This window comes from Grammomys surdaster, unplaced genomic scaffold (assembly GCF_004785775.1).
Source record: "Grammomys surdaster isolate TR1022 unplaced genomic scaffold, NIH_TR_1.0 126036, whole genome shotgun sequence".
NCBI classification, from domain to species: domain Eukaryota; kingdom Metazoa; phylum Chordata; class Mammalia; order Rodentia; family Muridae; genus Grammomys; species Grammomys surdaster.
The window spans coordinates 4,583,195-4,603,062 of record NW_021620849.1 but is presented as its reverse complement, the minus strand read 5'-3'; the positions used below and the strand labels follow the sequence as shown (position 1 = coordinate 4,603,062).

Here is a 19,868-nt window from a genome sequence, read left to right as displayed (position 1 = left end):
TGTGGCCAAAGTCAATACTTTGATAAGGTCTGATGGAGAGAAGAAGGCGTATGTCCGCCTGGCTCCTGATGATGATGCTCTGGATGTTGCCAACAAGACTGGGATCATCTAAACTGAGTCCAGATGACTAATTCTAAATAGACACTTTTTTTTCACCATAAAAAAAATGCAAACAAACAAACCTAGAAAGTCAACAGCAAACAGTAAGAAACAAAACCCAAAGAGATAAAAGACATGGTCTGGTTCCACACAAAACTGCAGACCTTGGCACAAGAAGCTATGAGAGTTCAGAGATGTGGCCATGGTGTGTGTGTGTCTTTCTGCCTGTCTTTGTGTATGTATTCATGTGTGTCTCTATATGACATAAATGCATGTGTGTGCATCTACCTGAGGGGTGCATGTACACACCCACATGTATGCCAGTAGTGTCACATGTCTTCCTCAATCGCTCTCTACCTTATCTATGGAGGCAGAGTCTCTCACGTGAACCCAGATCTCATGGATTCAGTTAGTCCAGCTAGTGAGCTAGCTCTGAAGAGCCTGTCTCTGTCTCTCAAGGTCATGGACTGTAGGTGGGCCTACCATGCCCTCCTGGCACCTGCATGGATGACATGGACTTTGGAGATCCAGACTCTAGTCCTCATGCCTACCTAACAAGTGAGCCAGCTCCCTAGCTTTCCGGACACTGTGTTTCCACTCATAACACTACAGACCGTATTATAGATTATAAAGCAGATGTCTACACAGAGACCGCAGAACTCTTTGTTTCCTTTTGTTTGTTTTGTTTTAAATGGCATGCAGGGGCTAGAGAGATGGTGCAGTGGTTAAGAGCAGTGGGTACTCTTGCAGAAGACCCGTGTTCAGTTCCCAGCACCTACATAACAGTACACAACTGTTAACTCCAGTCTCAGGGGATCTGACGCCCTCTTCTGGACCTTGCAGGCATTGTATACACATGGTATGCACACTACATGCCGGCAAACACTCATACATATAAAATAAAACTAACAGGGGCTGGAGAGATGGCTCAAAAATTAAGAGCACTGACTGCTCTTCCAGAGGTCCTGAGTTCAATTCCCAGCAACCAATTGGTGGCTCACAGACATCTGTAATGGGATCTGATACCCTCTTCTGGTGTGTCTGAAGACAGCTACAGTGTACTTGTATACATAAAATAAATACACAAATCTTTTTAAAAGAACTAACAATTTTTTAACTTGATGTGCAGAAAAAGGCCACTAGACAGACTTTGAAAACAAACTCAGAGTGACAGGGAGAATCCTGTTGTGATTGTTAATCTAGCCCAACCTATGTGTGGCACAGACTGGCCCAGGGGACATGAGAGTTTTAAAAACCATAGAAACAGCACAAAAGAAGTGTGTGTGTGTGTGTGTGTGTGTGTGTGTGTGTGTGTGTGTGTGTAAGAGAGACAGATAGACACAGACAGAAAGAGACAGAGAGACAGACAGACAGACAGACAGACAGAGATCTACCTCCCTGATCCCTAACATCCAGTTGCAACAGTTCAGTGGGAGCTGTAACCTCAGTGGGAAACAGGCAACTGCATGCAAAGCAGGAAAAGCAAGGGAGGGAGCATTTTAAGACTTCTGAGTGAAGGGAGTCATGTGTAAAACAGGAATATTTATTTTTAAATGGTGGTTATAAGAAAGCTGGGTGGGCAGAGTGTGTATGGGGCAGTGAAGGAGTTAAAGCCTCAGCCGCCATATCAGGAAAATGTAAGTGACTCAAAACAACGTAAGAATAATCCAAACTTCTTACTCTAAGCTTCGGGATTAAAGGTCAATCCAGTGGAAACACAACACAACGGGAAGTGGTTTCTTTAGGAGCAACAGCTGAGTCTGGGAGTGAGGACCTGCTGCTTCTCACAGCTGAGACCATTTCCTATTTAAGACACATGCAGATTACACTACTAGTTTTGAATTTTCAAAGACAGAAAAAAATCCTGTGACAATGGTAGGGACCACTCAGAGCTCGGCTTCTCTGGCCGTGTGTGTACCAAGGACAACTGAGCATCCAGGAGCAAGGCACATGAACGCCAGCCCACCAGCCCAAGCCTCACACCTGCACAAACAGAAACCTATGTGACTGTGGGCTTCAGAAGAAGGATGGGGGGAATTGTCTTCAGCATTCAAGGCAGAGTGCTCAACACTCCTCACCAAACACACAGAAGTCTCTGGTCTGTGATAAGACACAGAGAGAGTGCACGCAAGGCTACAAGCATATCTCAAAGGACTTCTGCTCAGCCTCTGTAAAAACCTGACATGACAAAGCTCAGAAGTAGATATAGAAATAATCTAATTATAAGATGTGTGAAGACCTGGTGAGATGTTTCACCCAGAAAACACGCACAGTAGATTCCCAAGCAGTTGATTCTCCATAGCATTCGTCAACGTGGCTAAAATAAAAGGCAACGGCAGCCGCTGGACCACACGGAGAGACAGACCCGGACATGTTGCTGGTAGGAACATAAGATGGTTCAGCCGCTCGGGTGGCTTGACAAAGACCTAACCTAGACATTAAGGAATGGGACTTCTAAGTAGTAGAAACCATAGCAGAATAATCCTGAGCACAGAAAGACTTCTGGGGACACAAAATATAAAAATCATAAGAATATCGATAAAGTTGGCTACACCCAAATAAGAGTGTCTATTCCTCAAAACAAATTAAGAAAAATAAAGTGAACAAAATAAAAACACTTCCCAGAGTTTGAGGGTAAGCAGCAGGCTGGGGTTAGAAAGCTGATAATAACCCGTATGTAACGGTTTCCTACAGATCACTAAGGCAAGGCAAATTGTTTACAAAAAAACAAATGAAGCACCTTAAATACTGACCAATTAAAACATAGAAAAATATCTAATCCAGTGATTTCAGAAAGGTCAAAATGGAGATTGAACACCATGTTTTATGTAACAATGCTTGACAAAAATTGAGATCTGGCACACACCAACATAGTGTAACCATTTTGGAGTGTCACTTGGCAATACCCACCATCATTTAAATGCCACCAGCACAGCCCCAGCCCCACCCCTTGGTTTGATGCTGACTCATAAATTTAGTTTCTAGAAAGTCTTGCTCAGTTGCATATAAAGGCAGATAAGGGCGGACACTGTTGCAGTTAACAGGGGTCAAGCAAAACCACGAAGTTGCTAAAGACAATACCACATGGACATAACCACAAGAAAGAACAATGCATTTTAGAGGCCGGGCAGTGGTGGCGCACGCCTTTAATCCCAGCACTTGGGAGGCAGAGGCAGACGGATTTCTGAGTTCGAGGCCAGCCTGGTCTACAGAGTGAGTTCCAGGACAGCCAGGGCTATACAGAGAAACCCTGTCTCGAAAAACCAAAAAAAAAAAAAGAACAATGCATTTTAGGAAGAAAACTGCACAACGATAAGTTGCTTTTGTTAAATATTATGTTAAATGTGAAATACATGTGCCACCCACAGATAGGACAATATCCATACACAGTCATTAGGAGAGGCTAGGCCTACAGAGGAGACCAGACGCAGCTGGAAATCATATAGAGGGCATGTGAAAATATACACCACCTGAATCTTTTCTAGGTTAGCTTTACTCTAGATTATATTTAAAATCCAACAGTACAGTACTGGAGATGGTGTCAGGCACATCTCAGGAGCTCAGAGAGTGCTAACTAAAACTGCCTAACAATTGGGAAGATATTCTGAAAGGTGTTAAACCTTTAAATATAAAAGATAGCATAGCATCTAGGGTTCTCTAGCCAAGGGACAGTCTAGTGGCTACATTAGACAGCATTAGTACACAAAGGACTTCTTCCCAGGACTGGCTTTCAAATTTTGAACACATGACCATTATAATTGGGAAAGTAGGGGAGCTCATCAATCAACCAAGGAAAGTCCATTGGTTTCTCAGGGCATTCCCACAATAGCATCAGCAACATGCAAGAACTGGAGACCCCACGTGGCCCACTTCGGATGGCTAGCTTACCTGTTGTCTTTGATGATGAGCTGGGTCCAACCCCATTGGCATCATTGGAACTCATGTTCACAGGCTTTGGCATGTATTCTTTCTTGGGGACTTTGGATGCAAGAGCTATTCTGTAACACACATGGGAGACCAAGTCAGACCCTTGTCCCAAACAGCAGAGCCTCCACAGGCCTTTGCTTTTCTTGAGGACCAGACCCAGTGAGAGTGTGAGAGCAGGGGTGGTGACACTGACTTCAGATAGCCCAGAGTGTCAGGGATACGACCAGCATGTAATTTTTCCAGTATGTGTTTGGGTTTCTAGTTGAAAATCATCTGAAAGAGATGTCCTCATAATGTCCTCGAGGCTTAGCAAGTGGGAACTGCCCTAGGCTAGCTGCCTTCTTTCCTGGAGAGGGAACCATCCAAATGTGCTCACATGATACCTAGATGGCCACCTGCCTACAGAAGTGGATGCTTCAGGAATGGCCTTCCCTCTGTAACTACAGCAGTACTTGAAGCAAAAGTCCCTCTGAATTTATTCATTACCAGAAACCTATGTAAAACAATTTTCCATTATTAAGTCTAGTCAAAACATAGGAGAGGTTTAGCCCAATAATTTGATTAAGAGGGTTGCTGCATACACTATAAATTATTATTGATTTTCAGAAATTAGGGACTGCATTGACCACGAAAGCACCAAGACGAAGACTATTTCTTTATTACGCAAAGTATATTGTTGACTGTCAATGAATACAGCTGGTAATGTTTTTCATGGCTTTTACAGTGTTCTGAGCATCGCTTGGCTTTCTCCCCATCCCTAGACGCTGGGGGTGGAGCACATGCTCTACCCCTCAACAGGTAAATGGAGAGCTAACCCAAGTCAGCAAGGAAGCCACAGGAGTTGACTTCTCAGATCAGCCACAATGCTTGCACACTCTAGAAATGGGGCACCAAAAGGGGGAACCAATAAAAATAGAGAGGAAATAAGTCACGGCAGCTGTCTACCCAGTCCTGCCCTGTTGCTCTAAGCTACTCGTTCGTTATCTTGGCCACATCGCATAGACAACCTGAACGCAAACTAGAGAAGATGTCAAACAGAATTGGAAGGAGGAGCTGACAGACAGAGACAGAGACCGGCTGCCTAAGCAGGGCGAAGGTGCTTACCGCAGCTCTAGCTTGTTCTGCAGGTCCTGGAGGATCTCTGTGGACTGCCTGTGATAGTCTAATGCTGCCTCTACAAACACAGCCAGCTGGCTGACTTGCTCTACCTGTGGCAAAAGTGCAGAGTTACTCCAAGCTGGTCAGAACCCTTGGGATATCCAGAACAAACAGGAAGCCAGTGAAAGCAGCACAACACTGCAAGGCAGCTTGGCAGCTGCCTGAGCCCTGGTCCATTTCTTCTCATCCCATCCTGGAGCCCTAGAGTCACGAGGGTCACATCAGAGCTGTAGAGGCTGGAAAAACACTGTTAAATTGATTTGCTATTCTGAATCTGCTACAACTCCACCAAATACCTTTTTTTTTTTTACAGTTATAAGATTATATCCTTAGATTTCTTTTTAATGCTCTAAAAGTCATGGATCTGAAGACGGCAGGAAAGCGCTTTCTCAACTGTAAATGAAACCAGTGCTAGGCATGTGAGCTTGCTTAGGGAAATGTCGCTGTGAGCACTCTCTAGCTAAGCCAGACCAAGAAACAAAGTCAGCTAAACCATGTTCAGAGAAAGTGTGGACACAGGGCAAGTCACACCTGCTGCAGGGCAAATAAATGTCCCCTGTGTTTCTGTTGCCACCAACAAAGCATTTTCCCTGAAACATACATCAGAAAGGGAGGAGCCATGGAGACTTCATTATTCCTCTTTCCCACGAACTGACATGTTTGTGAAAGTAGTGGCTGATTACAGTGGCACTTGGTGGGGAGGCTCGGGAGAGGATTTTGACAGGGTCCCATGTGGCCCACATCTGCCTCACACTCATTATATAGCCAAGGCTGGCCTTGGACTGCCTCCTCCTCCACAAAAGTGCTGAGAGGTTTTATTTTTAAGCAGTTTGTAAGAGAGGCCCTGAGGAGCTGCAAGCTTGAAGAAGGGCCCAGGAGCAGCCTGCGTCAGTGGGGTTGAAGAACCGCTACAGCAAATCAGGATTTAGTTTATTTCTAGAACCTTCTGTAGCAAGCCCCAAAAAGACTGAGGTGATTCCTCCCAACCACTCATCCCCAGCCCAAACCTCAGAAACTCCAGATCTCCACAGAGATACAAATCAAAACCACCCATCCCAGGCTTCTCCCAAACAGCCTTTTCTTACACAGCTTTCTAACCATCTGAGGCAAGATCTGGTTGTTCCTCACTCTGCCATCTGCCTCTCCCCTCGGAGCCAACCGGGAAGCTGCATTTGCTTTCATGTATTGTTGAGAACTCTTTCAGTTGCCCGCCCTTTACTTTTCCTGCCCTCTTTTTAAAAGCACGGCTTCAATATGTGTTTCCAATATACATAGAGCCCACTTATGCCAGGAATGCAGTGAGCACACGCATGACTAAGGAAAGCCCTGGCATTGTACTTGCCTTACCATGCTCTGTGGCTAGAAAAAACAGTCCTGGCCTTCCATTTCCAAAAACCCAATAAACAAAACAAGGACAGCCTGGCCCCTGCAAAATCCCAAGGTCTTCTTACATTTCACCTCTTTGGCTTTTACGAACACTTTTGAACAAGTCCAGCACCACAGCCTGACATGACCATGGCAGAATCTAAGAACAGAACACTGCTCCCTTGCAATGCTACAGCTGCATGCTCGGTGCAAATCGCCATGACATCTCTGTCTTTAGGAATAGTAAAGTGTCTGTTCTGAACCTCATTTTAACTAAGCCTGCCATTTGCAAAATTCAAAGATAGCTAAAGGCAACCTGACTGTGCATGTGCGGGTCACACTTACCGTACACACAGAAGTGGGAGCCACACTATTCTCTCTGGCAGCTAAGATCATGCAACTTGAAACTGCATCTGGAACCCTTCCCTTGATAGCTGACTTTGGGAAGGCGATGGATCCCAGAGCCCCTAAAAGCTTGGGAGACAGTAACAGCACTCCACATGGTACCTGCTCATAAGGGGGCCCAGGGAAAGCCCTGAGCAAAGTTACTAGACTCAGCTTCTCCTACAGAGCATGAAGGCAAGTCAGATCCAAACTAGATTATGTCTGTCACTGTCAGAAGCCAGAAGCTTCCATCTGCCTCCTAGGATGAGAGCTGTGTGCTGGAAACCAGCTTCTGCTTCCAAGGGTACAACTTGAACTAAATACCTAGAAAGACAGAGGCAAGATGAAGCAACAAACTTGGGGCCTGCAAAAGCCAAAGGCTGACCAGGGAAAACACACCCTCCATCTGCTACAGTATGAAGTTTGAAGTTTGAAAAGCTGCCTGTTGGTTTCCTTCGTGGGTGAAAGCTATGAATATGCTAGGTTGTACAGCAAGGGATACTTTCAGATAGATTACATTTAGAATCTTGAAACAGGATGGTATCTTGAGTTTCCAACTCTCTTTGGGCTGACAATGCAGCCTAGTTGGTAGAATGTTAACTCCAAGTGCACAAAGTCCTGGTTTCAGACCCCAGTGTTACCTAAACCAGAGGTAGAGACAGAAATCACAGTGCTTAAAAGGTAGACACAGGAGGACAGAGAGTTCCAGGTCATACTCTGCGAGGAAGCCAAGCTAGGAGCCACAAAGCTAAGGACTTCTCGTGTTCTCCAGAGGCTGCCATGACAAAGCAGGCTCTTTCCTTCAAGCCTCCAGTCCTGTCATCTCCCCCCATGGTCAAATTTCCAAACTCCAGACAAAAGGACAATCGATTCGTATTCTTTACGCCACAGTGCTGCTTGTGGACACTTATTACAGGGGCCAGAGAAAATGAACAGCACTGTTTTCTTTTCTTCTCACACCAAGAGAACTCGAAGGGTGGTAGCATCACTCAGGGCCCCACTTCCCGGGGGACAGAAGCTGCTGCCTTGAGACTCAGGGAAGTAAACCACCAACTTAGCCCTATGCTAGGATCCTTGGTCTTCTCTGGGCTGGGGGCTGGGAAGAACAGCACAGACTCAACCCCGACCCATGGTAGATACTGAATGCTGCATCAGAACTGTGCCACCTATGGACACATGTAATTCTAAAACCCACTGTAGACTGATAGATAAGCTCCAGAATAGGAGGCTTCTGGGAGTATTTGGACCCTGGGAATGAGGCAGAGTCTAGATGCCAGGGGATTAGAGTTACCAGGAGTTGTGGAAAACCCAGAGACGTTCATGTGAGATCTGAGAGTGAGTCAGGACATTTGAGCCAACAACAATGGAACTAGGCTTACCCAAAGGAGCAGGAACTCAAAGACTGTAGCCTATAAAGACCCTCAAGTTCAACTCTCTGAAAGAGGACCATAGAAATGGTGGCTGGGGCCTTTTGGCTGGGGCAGATACCTAGCTGGTCTGCTCCTGTGAAGACACCATATTCTAAGCCATCCTAGAGGAGCCACTGCACTCAGAGCAGCAGGTAAGAACCCTCTTCCACTACCATATGCCCCAGAGCTACAATTGGGAGCCTAGGGTGCTCAGGACCCATCAGCCACCCAAACCCTCCCCTCAAGAATACCACTCCCCTTCCATCCCTCAATTGGTCCTTTTGGTTGGGCCAGACACCTAACTGGTCTGCTCCTATGAAGACACCATATCCTGAATCATCCTAGAGGAACCACTGAACTCAGAGCAGCAGGATTTCAGGATCCCAGAGGTAGCCTGAGTCCCAGGAGTTCTTCCACCCAGGAGCTCAGGATCACAGGATCACAGAGACATCTGAACTCTGAGGAGTTCTGACACAAGCAAGATAACTGGAAAACTAGGCTCCAGTCAGAGACAGTGAGTGCAGATAGCACTATAGTTAACCAGACTGCGAAAAGCAAGCACAAGAACACAAGCAACAGAAGCAAAAGTACCCTGGCATCATCAGAGCCCAGTCACCCACCATAGCAAGCCCTGGACAACCAATCACACAAGAAAAGCAGGATTCAGAATTAAAATCACTTCTCATGATGATGATAGAGACATGAATAACTCCGTTAAAGAAGTACAGGAGAACACAAGTAAACAGGTAGAAGCCCTTAAAGGGAAAACATAAAAATCCCTTAAAGAATTGCAAGAAAATATAACCAAACAGGTGAAGGAATTAAACAAAACTATCCAGGATCTGAAAATGGAAATAGAAACAATAAAGAAATTTCAAAAGGAGACTACCCTGGAGATAGAAAACCTAGGAAAGAGATCAGAAGTCATAGACACAAGCATCACCAAGAGAATACAAGAGATAGAAGAGAGAATCTCATGTGCAGAAGATACCATGGAAAACATTGAAACAACTGTCAAAGAAAATGCAAAAAGCTCCTAACCCAAAACATCCAGGAAATCCAGGACACAATGAGAAGACCAAACCTAAGGATAATAGGTGTAGATGAGATTGAAGATTCCCAACTTAAAGGGCCAGTAAATAACTTCAACAAAATTATAGAGGAAAACTTCCCTAACCTAAAGAATGAGATGCCCATAAACATACAAGAAGCCTACAGAACTCCAAATGGACTAGACCAGAAAAGAAATTTGTCCCGTCATATGCACAAAACAAAGAAAAAGTACTAAAAGCAGTAAGGGAAAAAGGTGAAGTAACATAAAAAGGTAGACCTATAAGACTTACACCAGACTTCTCATCAGAGACTATAAAAGCCAGAAGATCCTGGACAGATGACATACAGACCCTAAGAGAACACAACTGCCAGCCCAGACTACTATACACAGCAAAATTCTCAATTACTATAAATGGAAAAAAACAAGATATTCCATGACAAAACCAAATTTGCACAATATCTTCCCACAAATCTAGCACTTCAAAGGATAATTGATGGAAAACTCCAACACAAGGAGGGAAACTACAATCTAGAAAAAGCAAAGAAGTAATCTTCCAACAACCCCAAAAGAAGATAGTTACATAAACATAATTCCACCTCTAATAACAAGAATAACAGGAAACAAGTCATTTTTCCTTACTATCTCTTAACATCAATGGACTCAATTTCCCAATAAAAAGGCATAGGCTAACAGACTGGATACACAAACAGGACCCAGAATTTTGCTGCATACAGGAAACACACCTCAGTGACAAAAACAGATACTACCTCAGAGTAAAAGGATGGAAAACAATTTTCCAAGCAAATGGTCTCAAGAAACAAGCTGGAGTAGCCATTCTAATATCAAATAAAATTGACTTTCAACCGAAAGTAATCAAAAAAAGATAAGGAAGGACACTTCATACTTATCAAAGGAAAAATCTACCAAGATGAATTCTCAATTCTGAACATTTATGCTCCAAATGCAAGGGCACCCACATACATAAAGGAAACTTTACTAAAGCTCAAAGCACACATTACACCTCACACAATAATAGTGGGGGATTTCAACACCCCACTCTCAGCAATGGACAGATCATGGAAACAGAAACTAAACAGAGACACATTGAAATTCACAGAAGTTATGAACCTAATGGATTTATCAGATATCTATAGAACATTTCATCATAAAACAAAAGAATATACCTTTTTCTCAGCACCTCATGGTACCTCCTCCAAAATAGACCATATAATTGTTCACAAAACAGGCCTCAACAGATACAAAAAGATTGAAATAATCCCTTGCATCCTATCAGGTCACCACAGACTAAGGCTGATCTTTAATAATGAAAAAACCAATGGAAAACCCACACACACATGGAAACTGAACAACTCTCTACTCAATGATGACTTGGTCAAGAAAGAAAGAAATAAAGAAACTAAAGACTTTTTAGAATTTAATGAAGATGAGGACATATCATACCAAAACTTGTCTGACTCCATGAAAGCAGTGCTAAGAGGAAAACTCATAGTTCTGAGTGCCTACAAAAAGAAACTGGAGAGAGCATACACTAACAACATGACAACACAACTAAAAGTTCTAGAACAAAAAGAAGCAAATACACCCAAGAGGAGTAGACACCAGGAAATAATCAAACTCAGAGCTGAAACCAAGTAGAAACAAAAAGAACTATACCAAATATCAACAAAACCAGGAGCTGGTTCTTTGAGAAAATCAACAAGATAGATTAAACTCTTAGCCAGACTAACCAGGGGGCACAGAGACAGTATCCAAATTAATAAAATCAGAACTGAAAAGGGAGACATAACAACAGAAACTGAGGAAGTTTAAAAAAAAATCATCAGATCCTACTGCAAACGCCTATACTCAACAAAACTGGAAAATCTGGATGAAATAGACAATTTTCTAGACAGTTACCAGGTACCAAAGTTAAATCAGGAGCAGATAAATCATCTAAACAGTCACATAAGCCTAAAAGAAATAGCAGCAGTCATTAACAGTCTCCTCATTAAAAAAAAAAAAAAGCCCAGGACCAGATGGTTTCAGTGCAGAATTCTATCAGACCTTCAAGGAAGACCTAATACCAATTCTCTTCAAACTATTCCACAAAATAGAAACAGAAGGAACATGATCCAGTTTGTTCTATAAAGCCACAATTACACTCATACCTAAACCACACAAAGACAGAACAAAGAAAGAAAATTTCAGACCAATCTCCCTTATATTGATGCAAAAATACTGAATAAAATTCTTCCAAACTGAATCCAAAACAATCATCCATCATGATCAAGTAGGCTTTATCCCAAGAATGCAGGGATGGTTCAATATTCAGAAATCCATCAACATAATCCACTATATAAACAAGCTCAAAGAGAAAAAACCACATGATCATCTCACAAAATTCAACATTCCTTCATGATAAAAGTCTTGGAAAGATCAGGAATTCAAGGCCCCTACCTAAACGTAGTAAAAACAATATACAGCAAGCCAGTAGCCAGCATCAAACTAAATGGAGAGAAGCTTGAAGCAATCCCACTAAGATCAGGGAGTAGACAAGGCTGCCCACTCTCCCCCTACCTATTCAATATAGTATTGGAAGTCCTTGCCAGAGCAATTAGACAACAAAAGGATACAAATAGGAAAGGAAGAAGTAAAAATTTCACTATTTGCAGATAATATGATAGTATACTTAATTGACCCTAAAACTTCCACCAGAGAACTTCTAAACTTGATAAACAACTTAGCAAAGTGGCTGGATATAAAATCAACTCAAACACATCAGTAGCCTTCCTCTACTCAAAGGATAAACAGGCTGAGAAAGAAATTAGGGAAATGACACCCTTCACAATAGTCATAGATAATATAAAATATCTTGGTGTGAATCTAACCAAGCAAGTGAAAGATCTGTATGACAAGAACTTTAAGTCTCTGAAGAAAGAAATTGAAGAAGATCTCAGAAGATGGAAAGATCTCCCATGCTCATGGACTGGCAGGATTAATGTAGTAAAAATGGCCATCTTGCCAAAAGCAATCTACAGATTCAATGCAATCCCCATCAAAATCCCAAATCAATTCTTCACAGAGATAGAAAGAGCAATTTGCAAATTCATTTGAAATAATAAAAAACCCAGGATAGCGAGAACTATTCTCAACAATAAAAGAACTTCTGGAGGAATCACCATCCCTGACCTCAAGCTGTACTACAGAGCAATCGTGATAAAAACTGTATGGTATTGGTACAGAGACAGGCAGGAAGATTAGTGGAATATAATTGAAGACCCAGAAATGAACCCACACACCTGTGGTCATTTGATCTTTGACAAAGGATCTAAAATCATCCAGTGGAAAAAGGACAGCATTTTCAACAAATGGTGCTGGTTCAACTGGAGGACAACATGTAGAAGAATGCAAATCAATTGATCCATTCTTATCTCCTTGTACAAAGCTCAAGTCCAAGTGGATAAAGGACCTTCACATAAAACCAGATACACTGAAACTATTAGAAGAGAAGGTGGAGAAATCCCTTGAGTACCTAGGCACAGGGGAAAAGTTCCTCAACAGAACACCAATGACTTATGCTCTAAGATCAAGAATTGAGAAATGGGACCTCATAAAATTGCAAAGTTTCTGTAAGGCAAAGGATACTATCAATAGGATAAAATGGCAACCAACAGATTGGAAAAGATCTTTACCAATCTTACATCTGATAGAGGGCTAATATCCAATATATACAAAGAACTCAAGAAATTAGACTCCAGACAACCAAATAACCTTATTAAAAATGGGGTACAGAGCTAAACAAAGAATTCTCAACAGAGGAAGCTCGAATGGCCGAGAAGCACCTAAAAAATGTTCAATATCCTTAGTCATCAGGGAAATGCAAATCAAAACAACCCTGAGATTCCATCTGACACCAGTCAGAATGGCTAAGAGCAAAACTTAGGTGATAGCAGATGCTGGCGAGGATGTGGAGAAAGAGGAACACTCTTTGTTGGTGGGATTGCAAGCTGGTAAAATAACTCTGGAAATCAGTCTGGTGGTTCCTCAAAAAATAGGACATAGCATCTGAGGACCCAGCTATACCACTCCTGGACATATACCCAGAAGATGCTCCAACATATAACAAGGACATATGTTCCACTATGCTCATAGCAGCCTTATTTATAATAGCCAGAAGCTGGAAAGAACCCAGATGTCCTTCAACAGAGGAATAGATACAGAAAATGGGTACATTTACACAATGGAATATTACTCAGCTATTAAAAACAATGAATTTGAGAAATTCTTAGGCAAATGGATGGAACTAGAAAATATCATCCTGAGTGAGGTAACCCAATCACAAAAGAACACACATGGTATGTACTCACTGATAATTGGATATTAGCCCAAAAGCTCACAATATCCAAGATACAACTCACAGACCACATGAAGCTCATGAACAAAGAAGACCAAAGTGTGGATGCTTCGGTCCTTCTTAGAAGGAGTAACAAAATACTCATGGAAGCAAATATGGAAACAAAGTGTGGGACAGAATCTGAAGGAGGGGCTATCTGGAGACTGTTCCACCTGGGTATCCATACCAAGTGCAGTTGCCAAAGGTAGACGCTGATGTGGATGCCAGGAAGTGCATGCTGATAAGAGCCTGATATAGCTGTCTCCTTAGAGGTCTGCCAAAGTCTGACATATTCAGAGGTGGATGCTCACAGCTAACCATTGAACTGATCACAGGGTTCCCAATGGAGGAGTGAGAGAGAAGACTGAAGGAGCTGAAAGGGTTTGTGGCCCCATGGGGAGAGCAACAATACCAACCAGCCAGAGCTCCCAGGGTCCAAACTACCAGCCTGGGAGCACATAGGGAGAGACCCATGGCTCCAGTTGTATATGTAGGGGAGGATGACTTTGTCGGCATAGGTGGGAGAGGAAGTCCTTAGTCCTATGAAGGCTGGACACCAAGTGTGGGGGAAATCGTGGGTGGGGAGTTGGTAATGGGAGGGTGGGTAGGGGCACATCCTCACAGAAGCAGGAGGAGGGTGGATGGGATAGGGGCTTCCTGGGGGTGGGGGGGGATGGGGATATCATGTGAAATGTAAATAAAATATCCAATAAAAAAATAAAGTTAAAAAACAAGCAATGGTGGCTGGGGAGGAACAGGCTGTAACCCCGAACCCAGACACCTGGGCACTGGTGTGTGATCGGCATTGAAGCTGGCAAGCTAGCCTCTCTCATAGCCGAAGCTTGCAGACCTACTATGTTTGACAAGAATTAAAAGAGTCCAGTCATGTTTACCCAGAACCATAATGATATCCTAGAGGCAAACTCAGCCATCACCAACCACTCTGAAGCACAGCTCCCAGGCATGAAAGGGAGCAGGCACGGTCACAAAGGCCGAGTGACCAAGGGTGGACATGAAGCTGGTGACCAAGAGATATCAGAACTCCGTAGACTGAGTAACCATGGCCTTGGCTTCATGGAGGCAGGGCTTGGTTGGGGATTGGGCGGGGAGATGGATGAAAGCCATGGGAAAGGATGAGATAGAACTTCACTCCAGAGTGTGCTGTTCCAGCTCAGCAAACCTACAGCTCCAAACCACAAATGCTGTGGCCTTAAACACAAAAGCTGTTCTCCTGGGCCATCTTCTGCACAAGGCCACCCCAGAGACAAGCAGCCCCGCCAAGGACTACGGCTTCAGTCAGGGATTACTGACTGTCTCTCACAATATATAAGGCAGAAAGCCACAGTCACAGAACATTCTAGAAACTTCCATAACAATTAAGTTTTTAGAGCTTCTCCACATGGCAATCATGCTCACTCATATACAATGGTGTTTTACTCATGTACATTAATGTTTGGTTTAAATACTTACATCATTTTCTAAAAAATTAAACATGCTTCTTTCAGCCAACTCCTTTGACTCTTCAAACTTTTCTACTGCTTGTCTGATTTCTTCCTCGGGGATCTTACCTACCCGCTTCTTTTTGTAATCATAATCCAGGCGGCGACCTTCCAGCTTTCTCAGGTGGTGCTAAAAAGAGAAAGGAAGTCCTCACTCACTGAGTGTTGACTCACCAGTGATGAGACTCACACCTCGGTGTGTGTGCAAGTGCACACATTGTCTTTCTTATGTCGATGAAAACACTCATTCCTTTTTCTAGGACTAAATTCTACCTGTTGCTGTTTGAGAATTTCATGCATACATACGTATTTTACTCTGAGCCATGCCCCATTCTCTCTCCGTCGCCTCCTCCCTCCTGCCACCACCAGCATCTCTTTCCCTTCTCAACCTCATGTGCTCTTTCTTTTAAATCCACGGAGGCCATTTAGCCTTGTCAGTTGCACATGGACACAGAGCCACCTGCTGGAGCACCCCTCAAGAAAACTGACCCCCCCACCCTCCGTCCTCCAGAGGCCATCGCCAGGCCTCAGCTAGGGCGTAGGACATTGTGAGCCTCAGCCCCACCCACTCTTCAGGCAGAAAACTGTTACATCCTCTGCTCTACACCCCCTGCCTCCTGCTGAAGCTGCCCACACTGCAGAATGTTTACAGATGGACACATGATGGGCGAGGGGTGGGCCTAACTCAACAAAAAATAAGAATATCTCCATTGCCAATTCCTCCCTAAAAAGCTGACTACAAAATAGTCATAGTAACAGTAACAGCAACAGCAATGTATGTCTAAAGGGACTTACTGCCCGATGAGAGAAAGAGACGGACAGCCAGCTGTGCTCATGACCCACAGGCACAGGAGGTATGCCTTAGAGTCTGGAAAGGGAAAAGAGAACTTCCCAGGGGAAATAACATCTATGGTGAGATCAGAGGCACTTGGGTGAGAAAAAGCAACAATCATAGAGCAAGACAAACAGTCCCCTGGGGACAGGAGGTGACTGCTGGAAGTGGGGCAGAGGTCAGATAGGGAAGGGGAAGAAAGAACACCACAGAAGCCAGGAGGTGATGAAGGTGATGGTGTTTGCTCTTCACACAAGGCCAGGGTCAGCTCCTGAGGGCTTGAACCTTAGGAAGACTCCTCTTGCTGAGGGCCGGAGCCTGGCCCAGACTCAAGGGACGCTGTGATGACGGGCTTAAATACCACAGGGAGAAATCAACACGAGTAGGAAGACCCAACATGTGAGAAGGAAGATGGGTCTTAATGGGGTGGGAGGGATGGACCTGAGGCCCAGTGTGGGCTTGGCTGTTACAGAAATGGGGACATGCTTTTCCTGGGATGGAAGGAAGGGGTGACAGGTGAGGGGATTTAGGGGTGTTCAAATAAGGAAGGGGGGCCAAAAAAGCAGCTTTCATGTCTCATCCAGCCTTCCTGGGTCCTTCTCTCATGCCTTCTGCTTTTGGAATAAACTTTGAATGCAGATAAAGGCATCTGGGGTTCTCCAGGACCCCCAGTCTTCCCTCCCTCCATAGCTACCTGGTCTTCACCCTGTGTCCTGGACTCCTGGACATCATAACCCTGGCCCTCAGCAAGATGAGCTGTATATGTACCCCAGGCCAGTCAGCCTGGACAGCTCCTCAGAGGCCTTTCCTCGTCCTCTCTGCTGAGGGCGGTGCCCATCGTCGGGTGTCCCTGCTCCTTTCTCCACCATTTGTAACTGTCCTCTGTTTCCCTACCACAAGTCTGTATGCTTCAGAAGGGCACATGCTTCGTCTGTTTGTTGAGGGACTCACTACATAGCTCAAGTTCTCCTGAACTCATGAACTCAGTGGCTACACAGTTAGAGCTGTCTGGGCCGGAAACAATGACAACAAACCTAAGGTTCAAATGAGTTTGTAGCTGAAGGGAGTTGGTTATCAATCCAGTTTGAAGGCACTGAGTTATTCTCTACAACACCACAAGAGGGCGCATGGACCTTCAGCATAGAAGTCTGGCAGCCTGGATTGCTTGGAGCTGGTTTGCACATCTGCAAAAGCAGCCAGGCTGAACGAGACCTGGAAGTTCACAGAGACACTCTGGACAACAATTTCTTGCAGGTTTCCAAATGAAAAGTGCCAGTTTCTAGACAATGATTTTCTCAAGAAAGAATGAAATAGAATGACCACAAGTGCAATGGATCCAAGCACACAACCGATACAGTGTGATATTAGCAATCAAAACTACATCCCAAAGTATGAAGTCATTGTGTTATATGAGAAGTAGTTGCAGGAATACGATATTCAGCCTGGCTTGTAGATGACTCCATGAGATGAAGAACAGCGGAGTGACAGCCGGAATGTGCACCTCGACTCCCTGTCTCTGTCTGCCAGGAGAAACGGATCCCAGTACTCTTTCTCAGAAAGCCATATAAATATAGCAACCAAGTGCAGTTTTCAACCCTCAAATAAGACTGTGTGGTTGCTGAGTCCTTGCAGAAACCTTGGCTTTAAGTCATGGTATCATTATTAGCAGTAACGGGCACAAGACAGCCAGGAAGACTCACCCCAATCTCTTTTAAATCTTTGTCTTGCAGTAGCTGCAGTGGGTCTATAAAAGTTTGCTTCACATTGATATCCAGAGAGTCTTTCACCTCAGCCATGAGTTTCAGGGCCTCACCAACTTCTACCAATGAGTTGCCTTGAACAGAAGAACATAATACATCCTTCAGAATAATACTCTACATTGGGGTGACACGGGATTGGGGTACAGTGAGGCGTCACTCTAAGGCCTCTGCTTCCTGACTCAGAACGAATGGGAAAAAGAAGAAAATCGACGTGTTTTCTGCACATGTACCTCTCTAGCCTGCCCTCTCCCATCTCCTTAAAAGTGAGCTGGAGGATCAAAACACTTCCCACTTTGGCCATTAGATGGCAACAAAGTTCTTTTGTGGAAAATCAGGTCTGGAAACTGGCACCAAAGGTTCCTTACAAGTCCAGGGATAAAACATCTTTGTAACAATGAAGGGGTTCATTCGTGGGGATCTGTGTTAACCAATTCAGATTACAGTGGAAATAAGGCCTCCCTCAGTCTGATGTGGGAGCGGTAGGAGGCCGCTCATTGCACAGAGTCCTAAAGTCCTGGAATCTCCCTGAGGTCTTGGGTATCAGAGACGCCCAGTGGACAGGTGGCATGGGCCCACACTGGTAAGGGATGCTTCCAGGATATGGGTATCTTTAGTGAATTATACTCTAGTAGCTGTAACTTGCAAGGCCTTTGCCACCCAGAGTCTGGTTGCCATGCACAGTGAGGGTTGTTTGCTCTCTGGAAGACACGACTGAGGATACTGCACGAGATTAAACTATTTCATTTTATTTGATATCTTCCAAATTGATGAGGACGAGATGCACTCAGTTCCTTAGATTGGAAACCTGAAGGACCTGGTCCAAGACCGACTTTTGCGTCAATCAAGGGCATGGGCAGTTCACTCATGCATAAAACATGGAAAGCGATGGCGGCCTCACCTCATTTTAAAAGGAAGTAAATTCACAACTGGGCCCTTGCCATCTCTGGACATTAGGGTTGGCCAGGATGCCAGTCTAAACCTCTGAGTGTCACTTCTCCTAGGAAGAGAGATTTTCTAAACTGGGCTGGTGAGAACTTGATTCTGAGTTGTTCCTGCATGGAGGAAGGACATCTCTTCCTGGCTTGGGTACTACTTCCTATCCCGTTGTCTGACCCTGGCACTCCTTGTTGCCAGGGCCCAGGTCTCCCAATATCAGCCCATTGAGTTGTGTGGCAAAAACATTTGAAATATGCCTCTTGGGGGGACTGTGGAGATGTCCGATGTCCCGTCAGTAAATACTTGCTGTGCACATGTGAGGACCCAAGTCTGACCTCTCTAACCCATGTAATAAAGTAAAGAGCCAGGCTTGGTGGGGCCCACCTGCAATCCCAGCACTGGGGAATGGAGTAAACAAAACTTCTGAGGCTGGCTAGTCAGCCAGGCTAGCAGAGGCAGCAGCTCCAAGTTCAGTGAGAGACCATGTCCCAGAGTGGAAAGAGACTGGTAAGGACCTCTAGACGCCACACACGAAAAGCCACCCTACATATGCACACACGCACACATGCACGCACAACTAAATTAAAATTAAAAAGGTCTTATCCTATATGCAGGCTTTTAAGAGCTTGAGAAGGTGAAATCAAGCAAAGGAGTGTCTGTGTGTCTGTCAAAAGAAGGTTCAGCACTTGAGGTTGGCCCGGTTTACATAGGGAGTTGCAGACCAGCCAGGGATGCGTGATGAGACCTTGTCTCTGAACAAAACAAAGCCAGCCTGTCTAGATGGATGGATGGAGAAAATGTGGTGCACACACAAAGGGGTTTTATTCGGCTATAAAGGAAAATGAAAAATGCAGAAAACTGGCAGTGCTGGAAAATACTATGTTTGGAGAAATTAGATTCAGAAGGACTAATGTGCAGACACTAAATTTTTAGTGTGTGTGTGTGTGTGTGTGTGGGTGTGTGTGTGTGTGGGTGGGTGTGTCTGTGTGTGTGTGTGGGTGTGTCTGTGTGTGTGTGTGTGTGGGTGTGGGTGTGTGTGTGTGTGTGGGTGT

General features: G+C 44.4%; 1 protein-coding gene across 3 annotated transcripts in view; it reads right to left on the bottom strand.

Moving 5' to 3' along the window:
* Nucleotides 1-19,868, bottom strand: part of Sh3gl3 (SH3 domain containing GRB2 like 3, endophilin A3) — a 122,647-nt gene that overhangs the window by 19,519 nt on the left and 83,260 nt on the right. For all 3 annotated transcript variants that reach the window (XM_028754821.1, XM_028754819.1, XM_028754820.1), the window contains 4 exons: nt 17,821-17,954; nt 15,260-15,418; nt 5,131-5,234; nt 3,988-4,097 (listed from right to left, as the gene is read on the bottom strand). In XM_028754821.1, the coding sequence (XP_028610654.1) occupies nt 3,988-4,097; nt 5,131-5,234; nt 15,260-15,418; nt 17,821-17,954 (507 nt within the window). The remainder of the gene's footprint in view (nt 1-3,987; nt 4,098-5,130; nt 5,235-15,259; nt 15,419-17,820; nt 17,955-19,868) is intronic.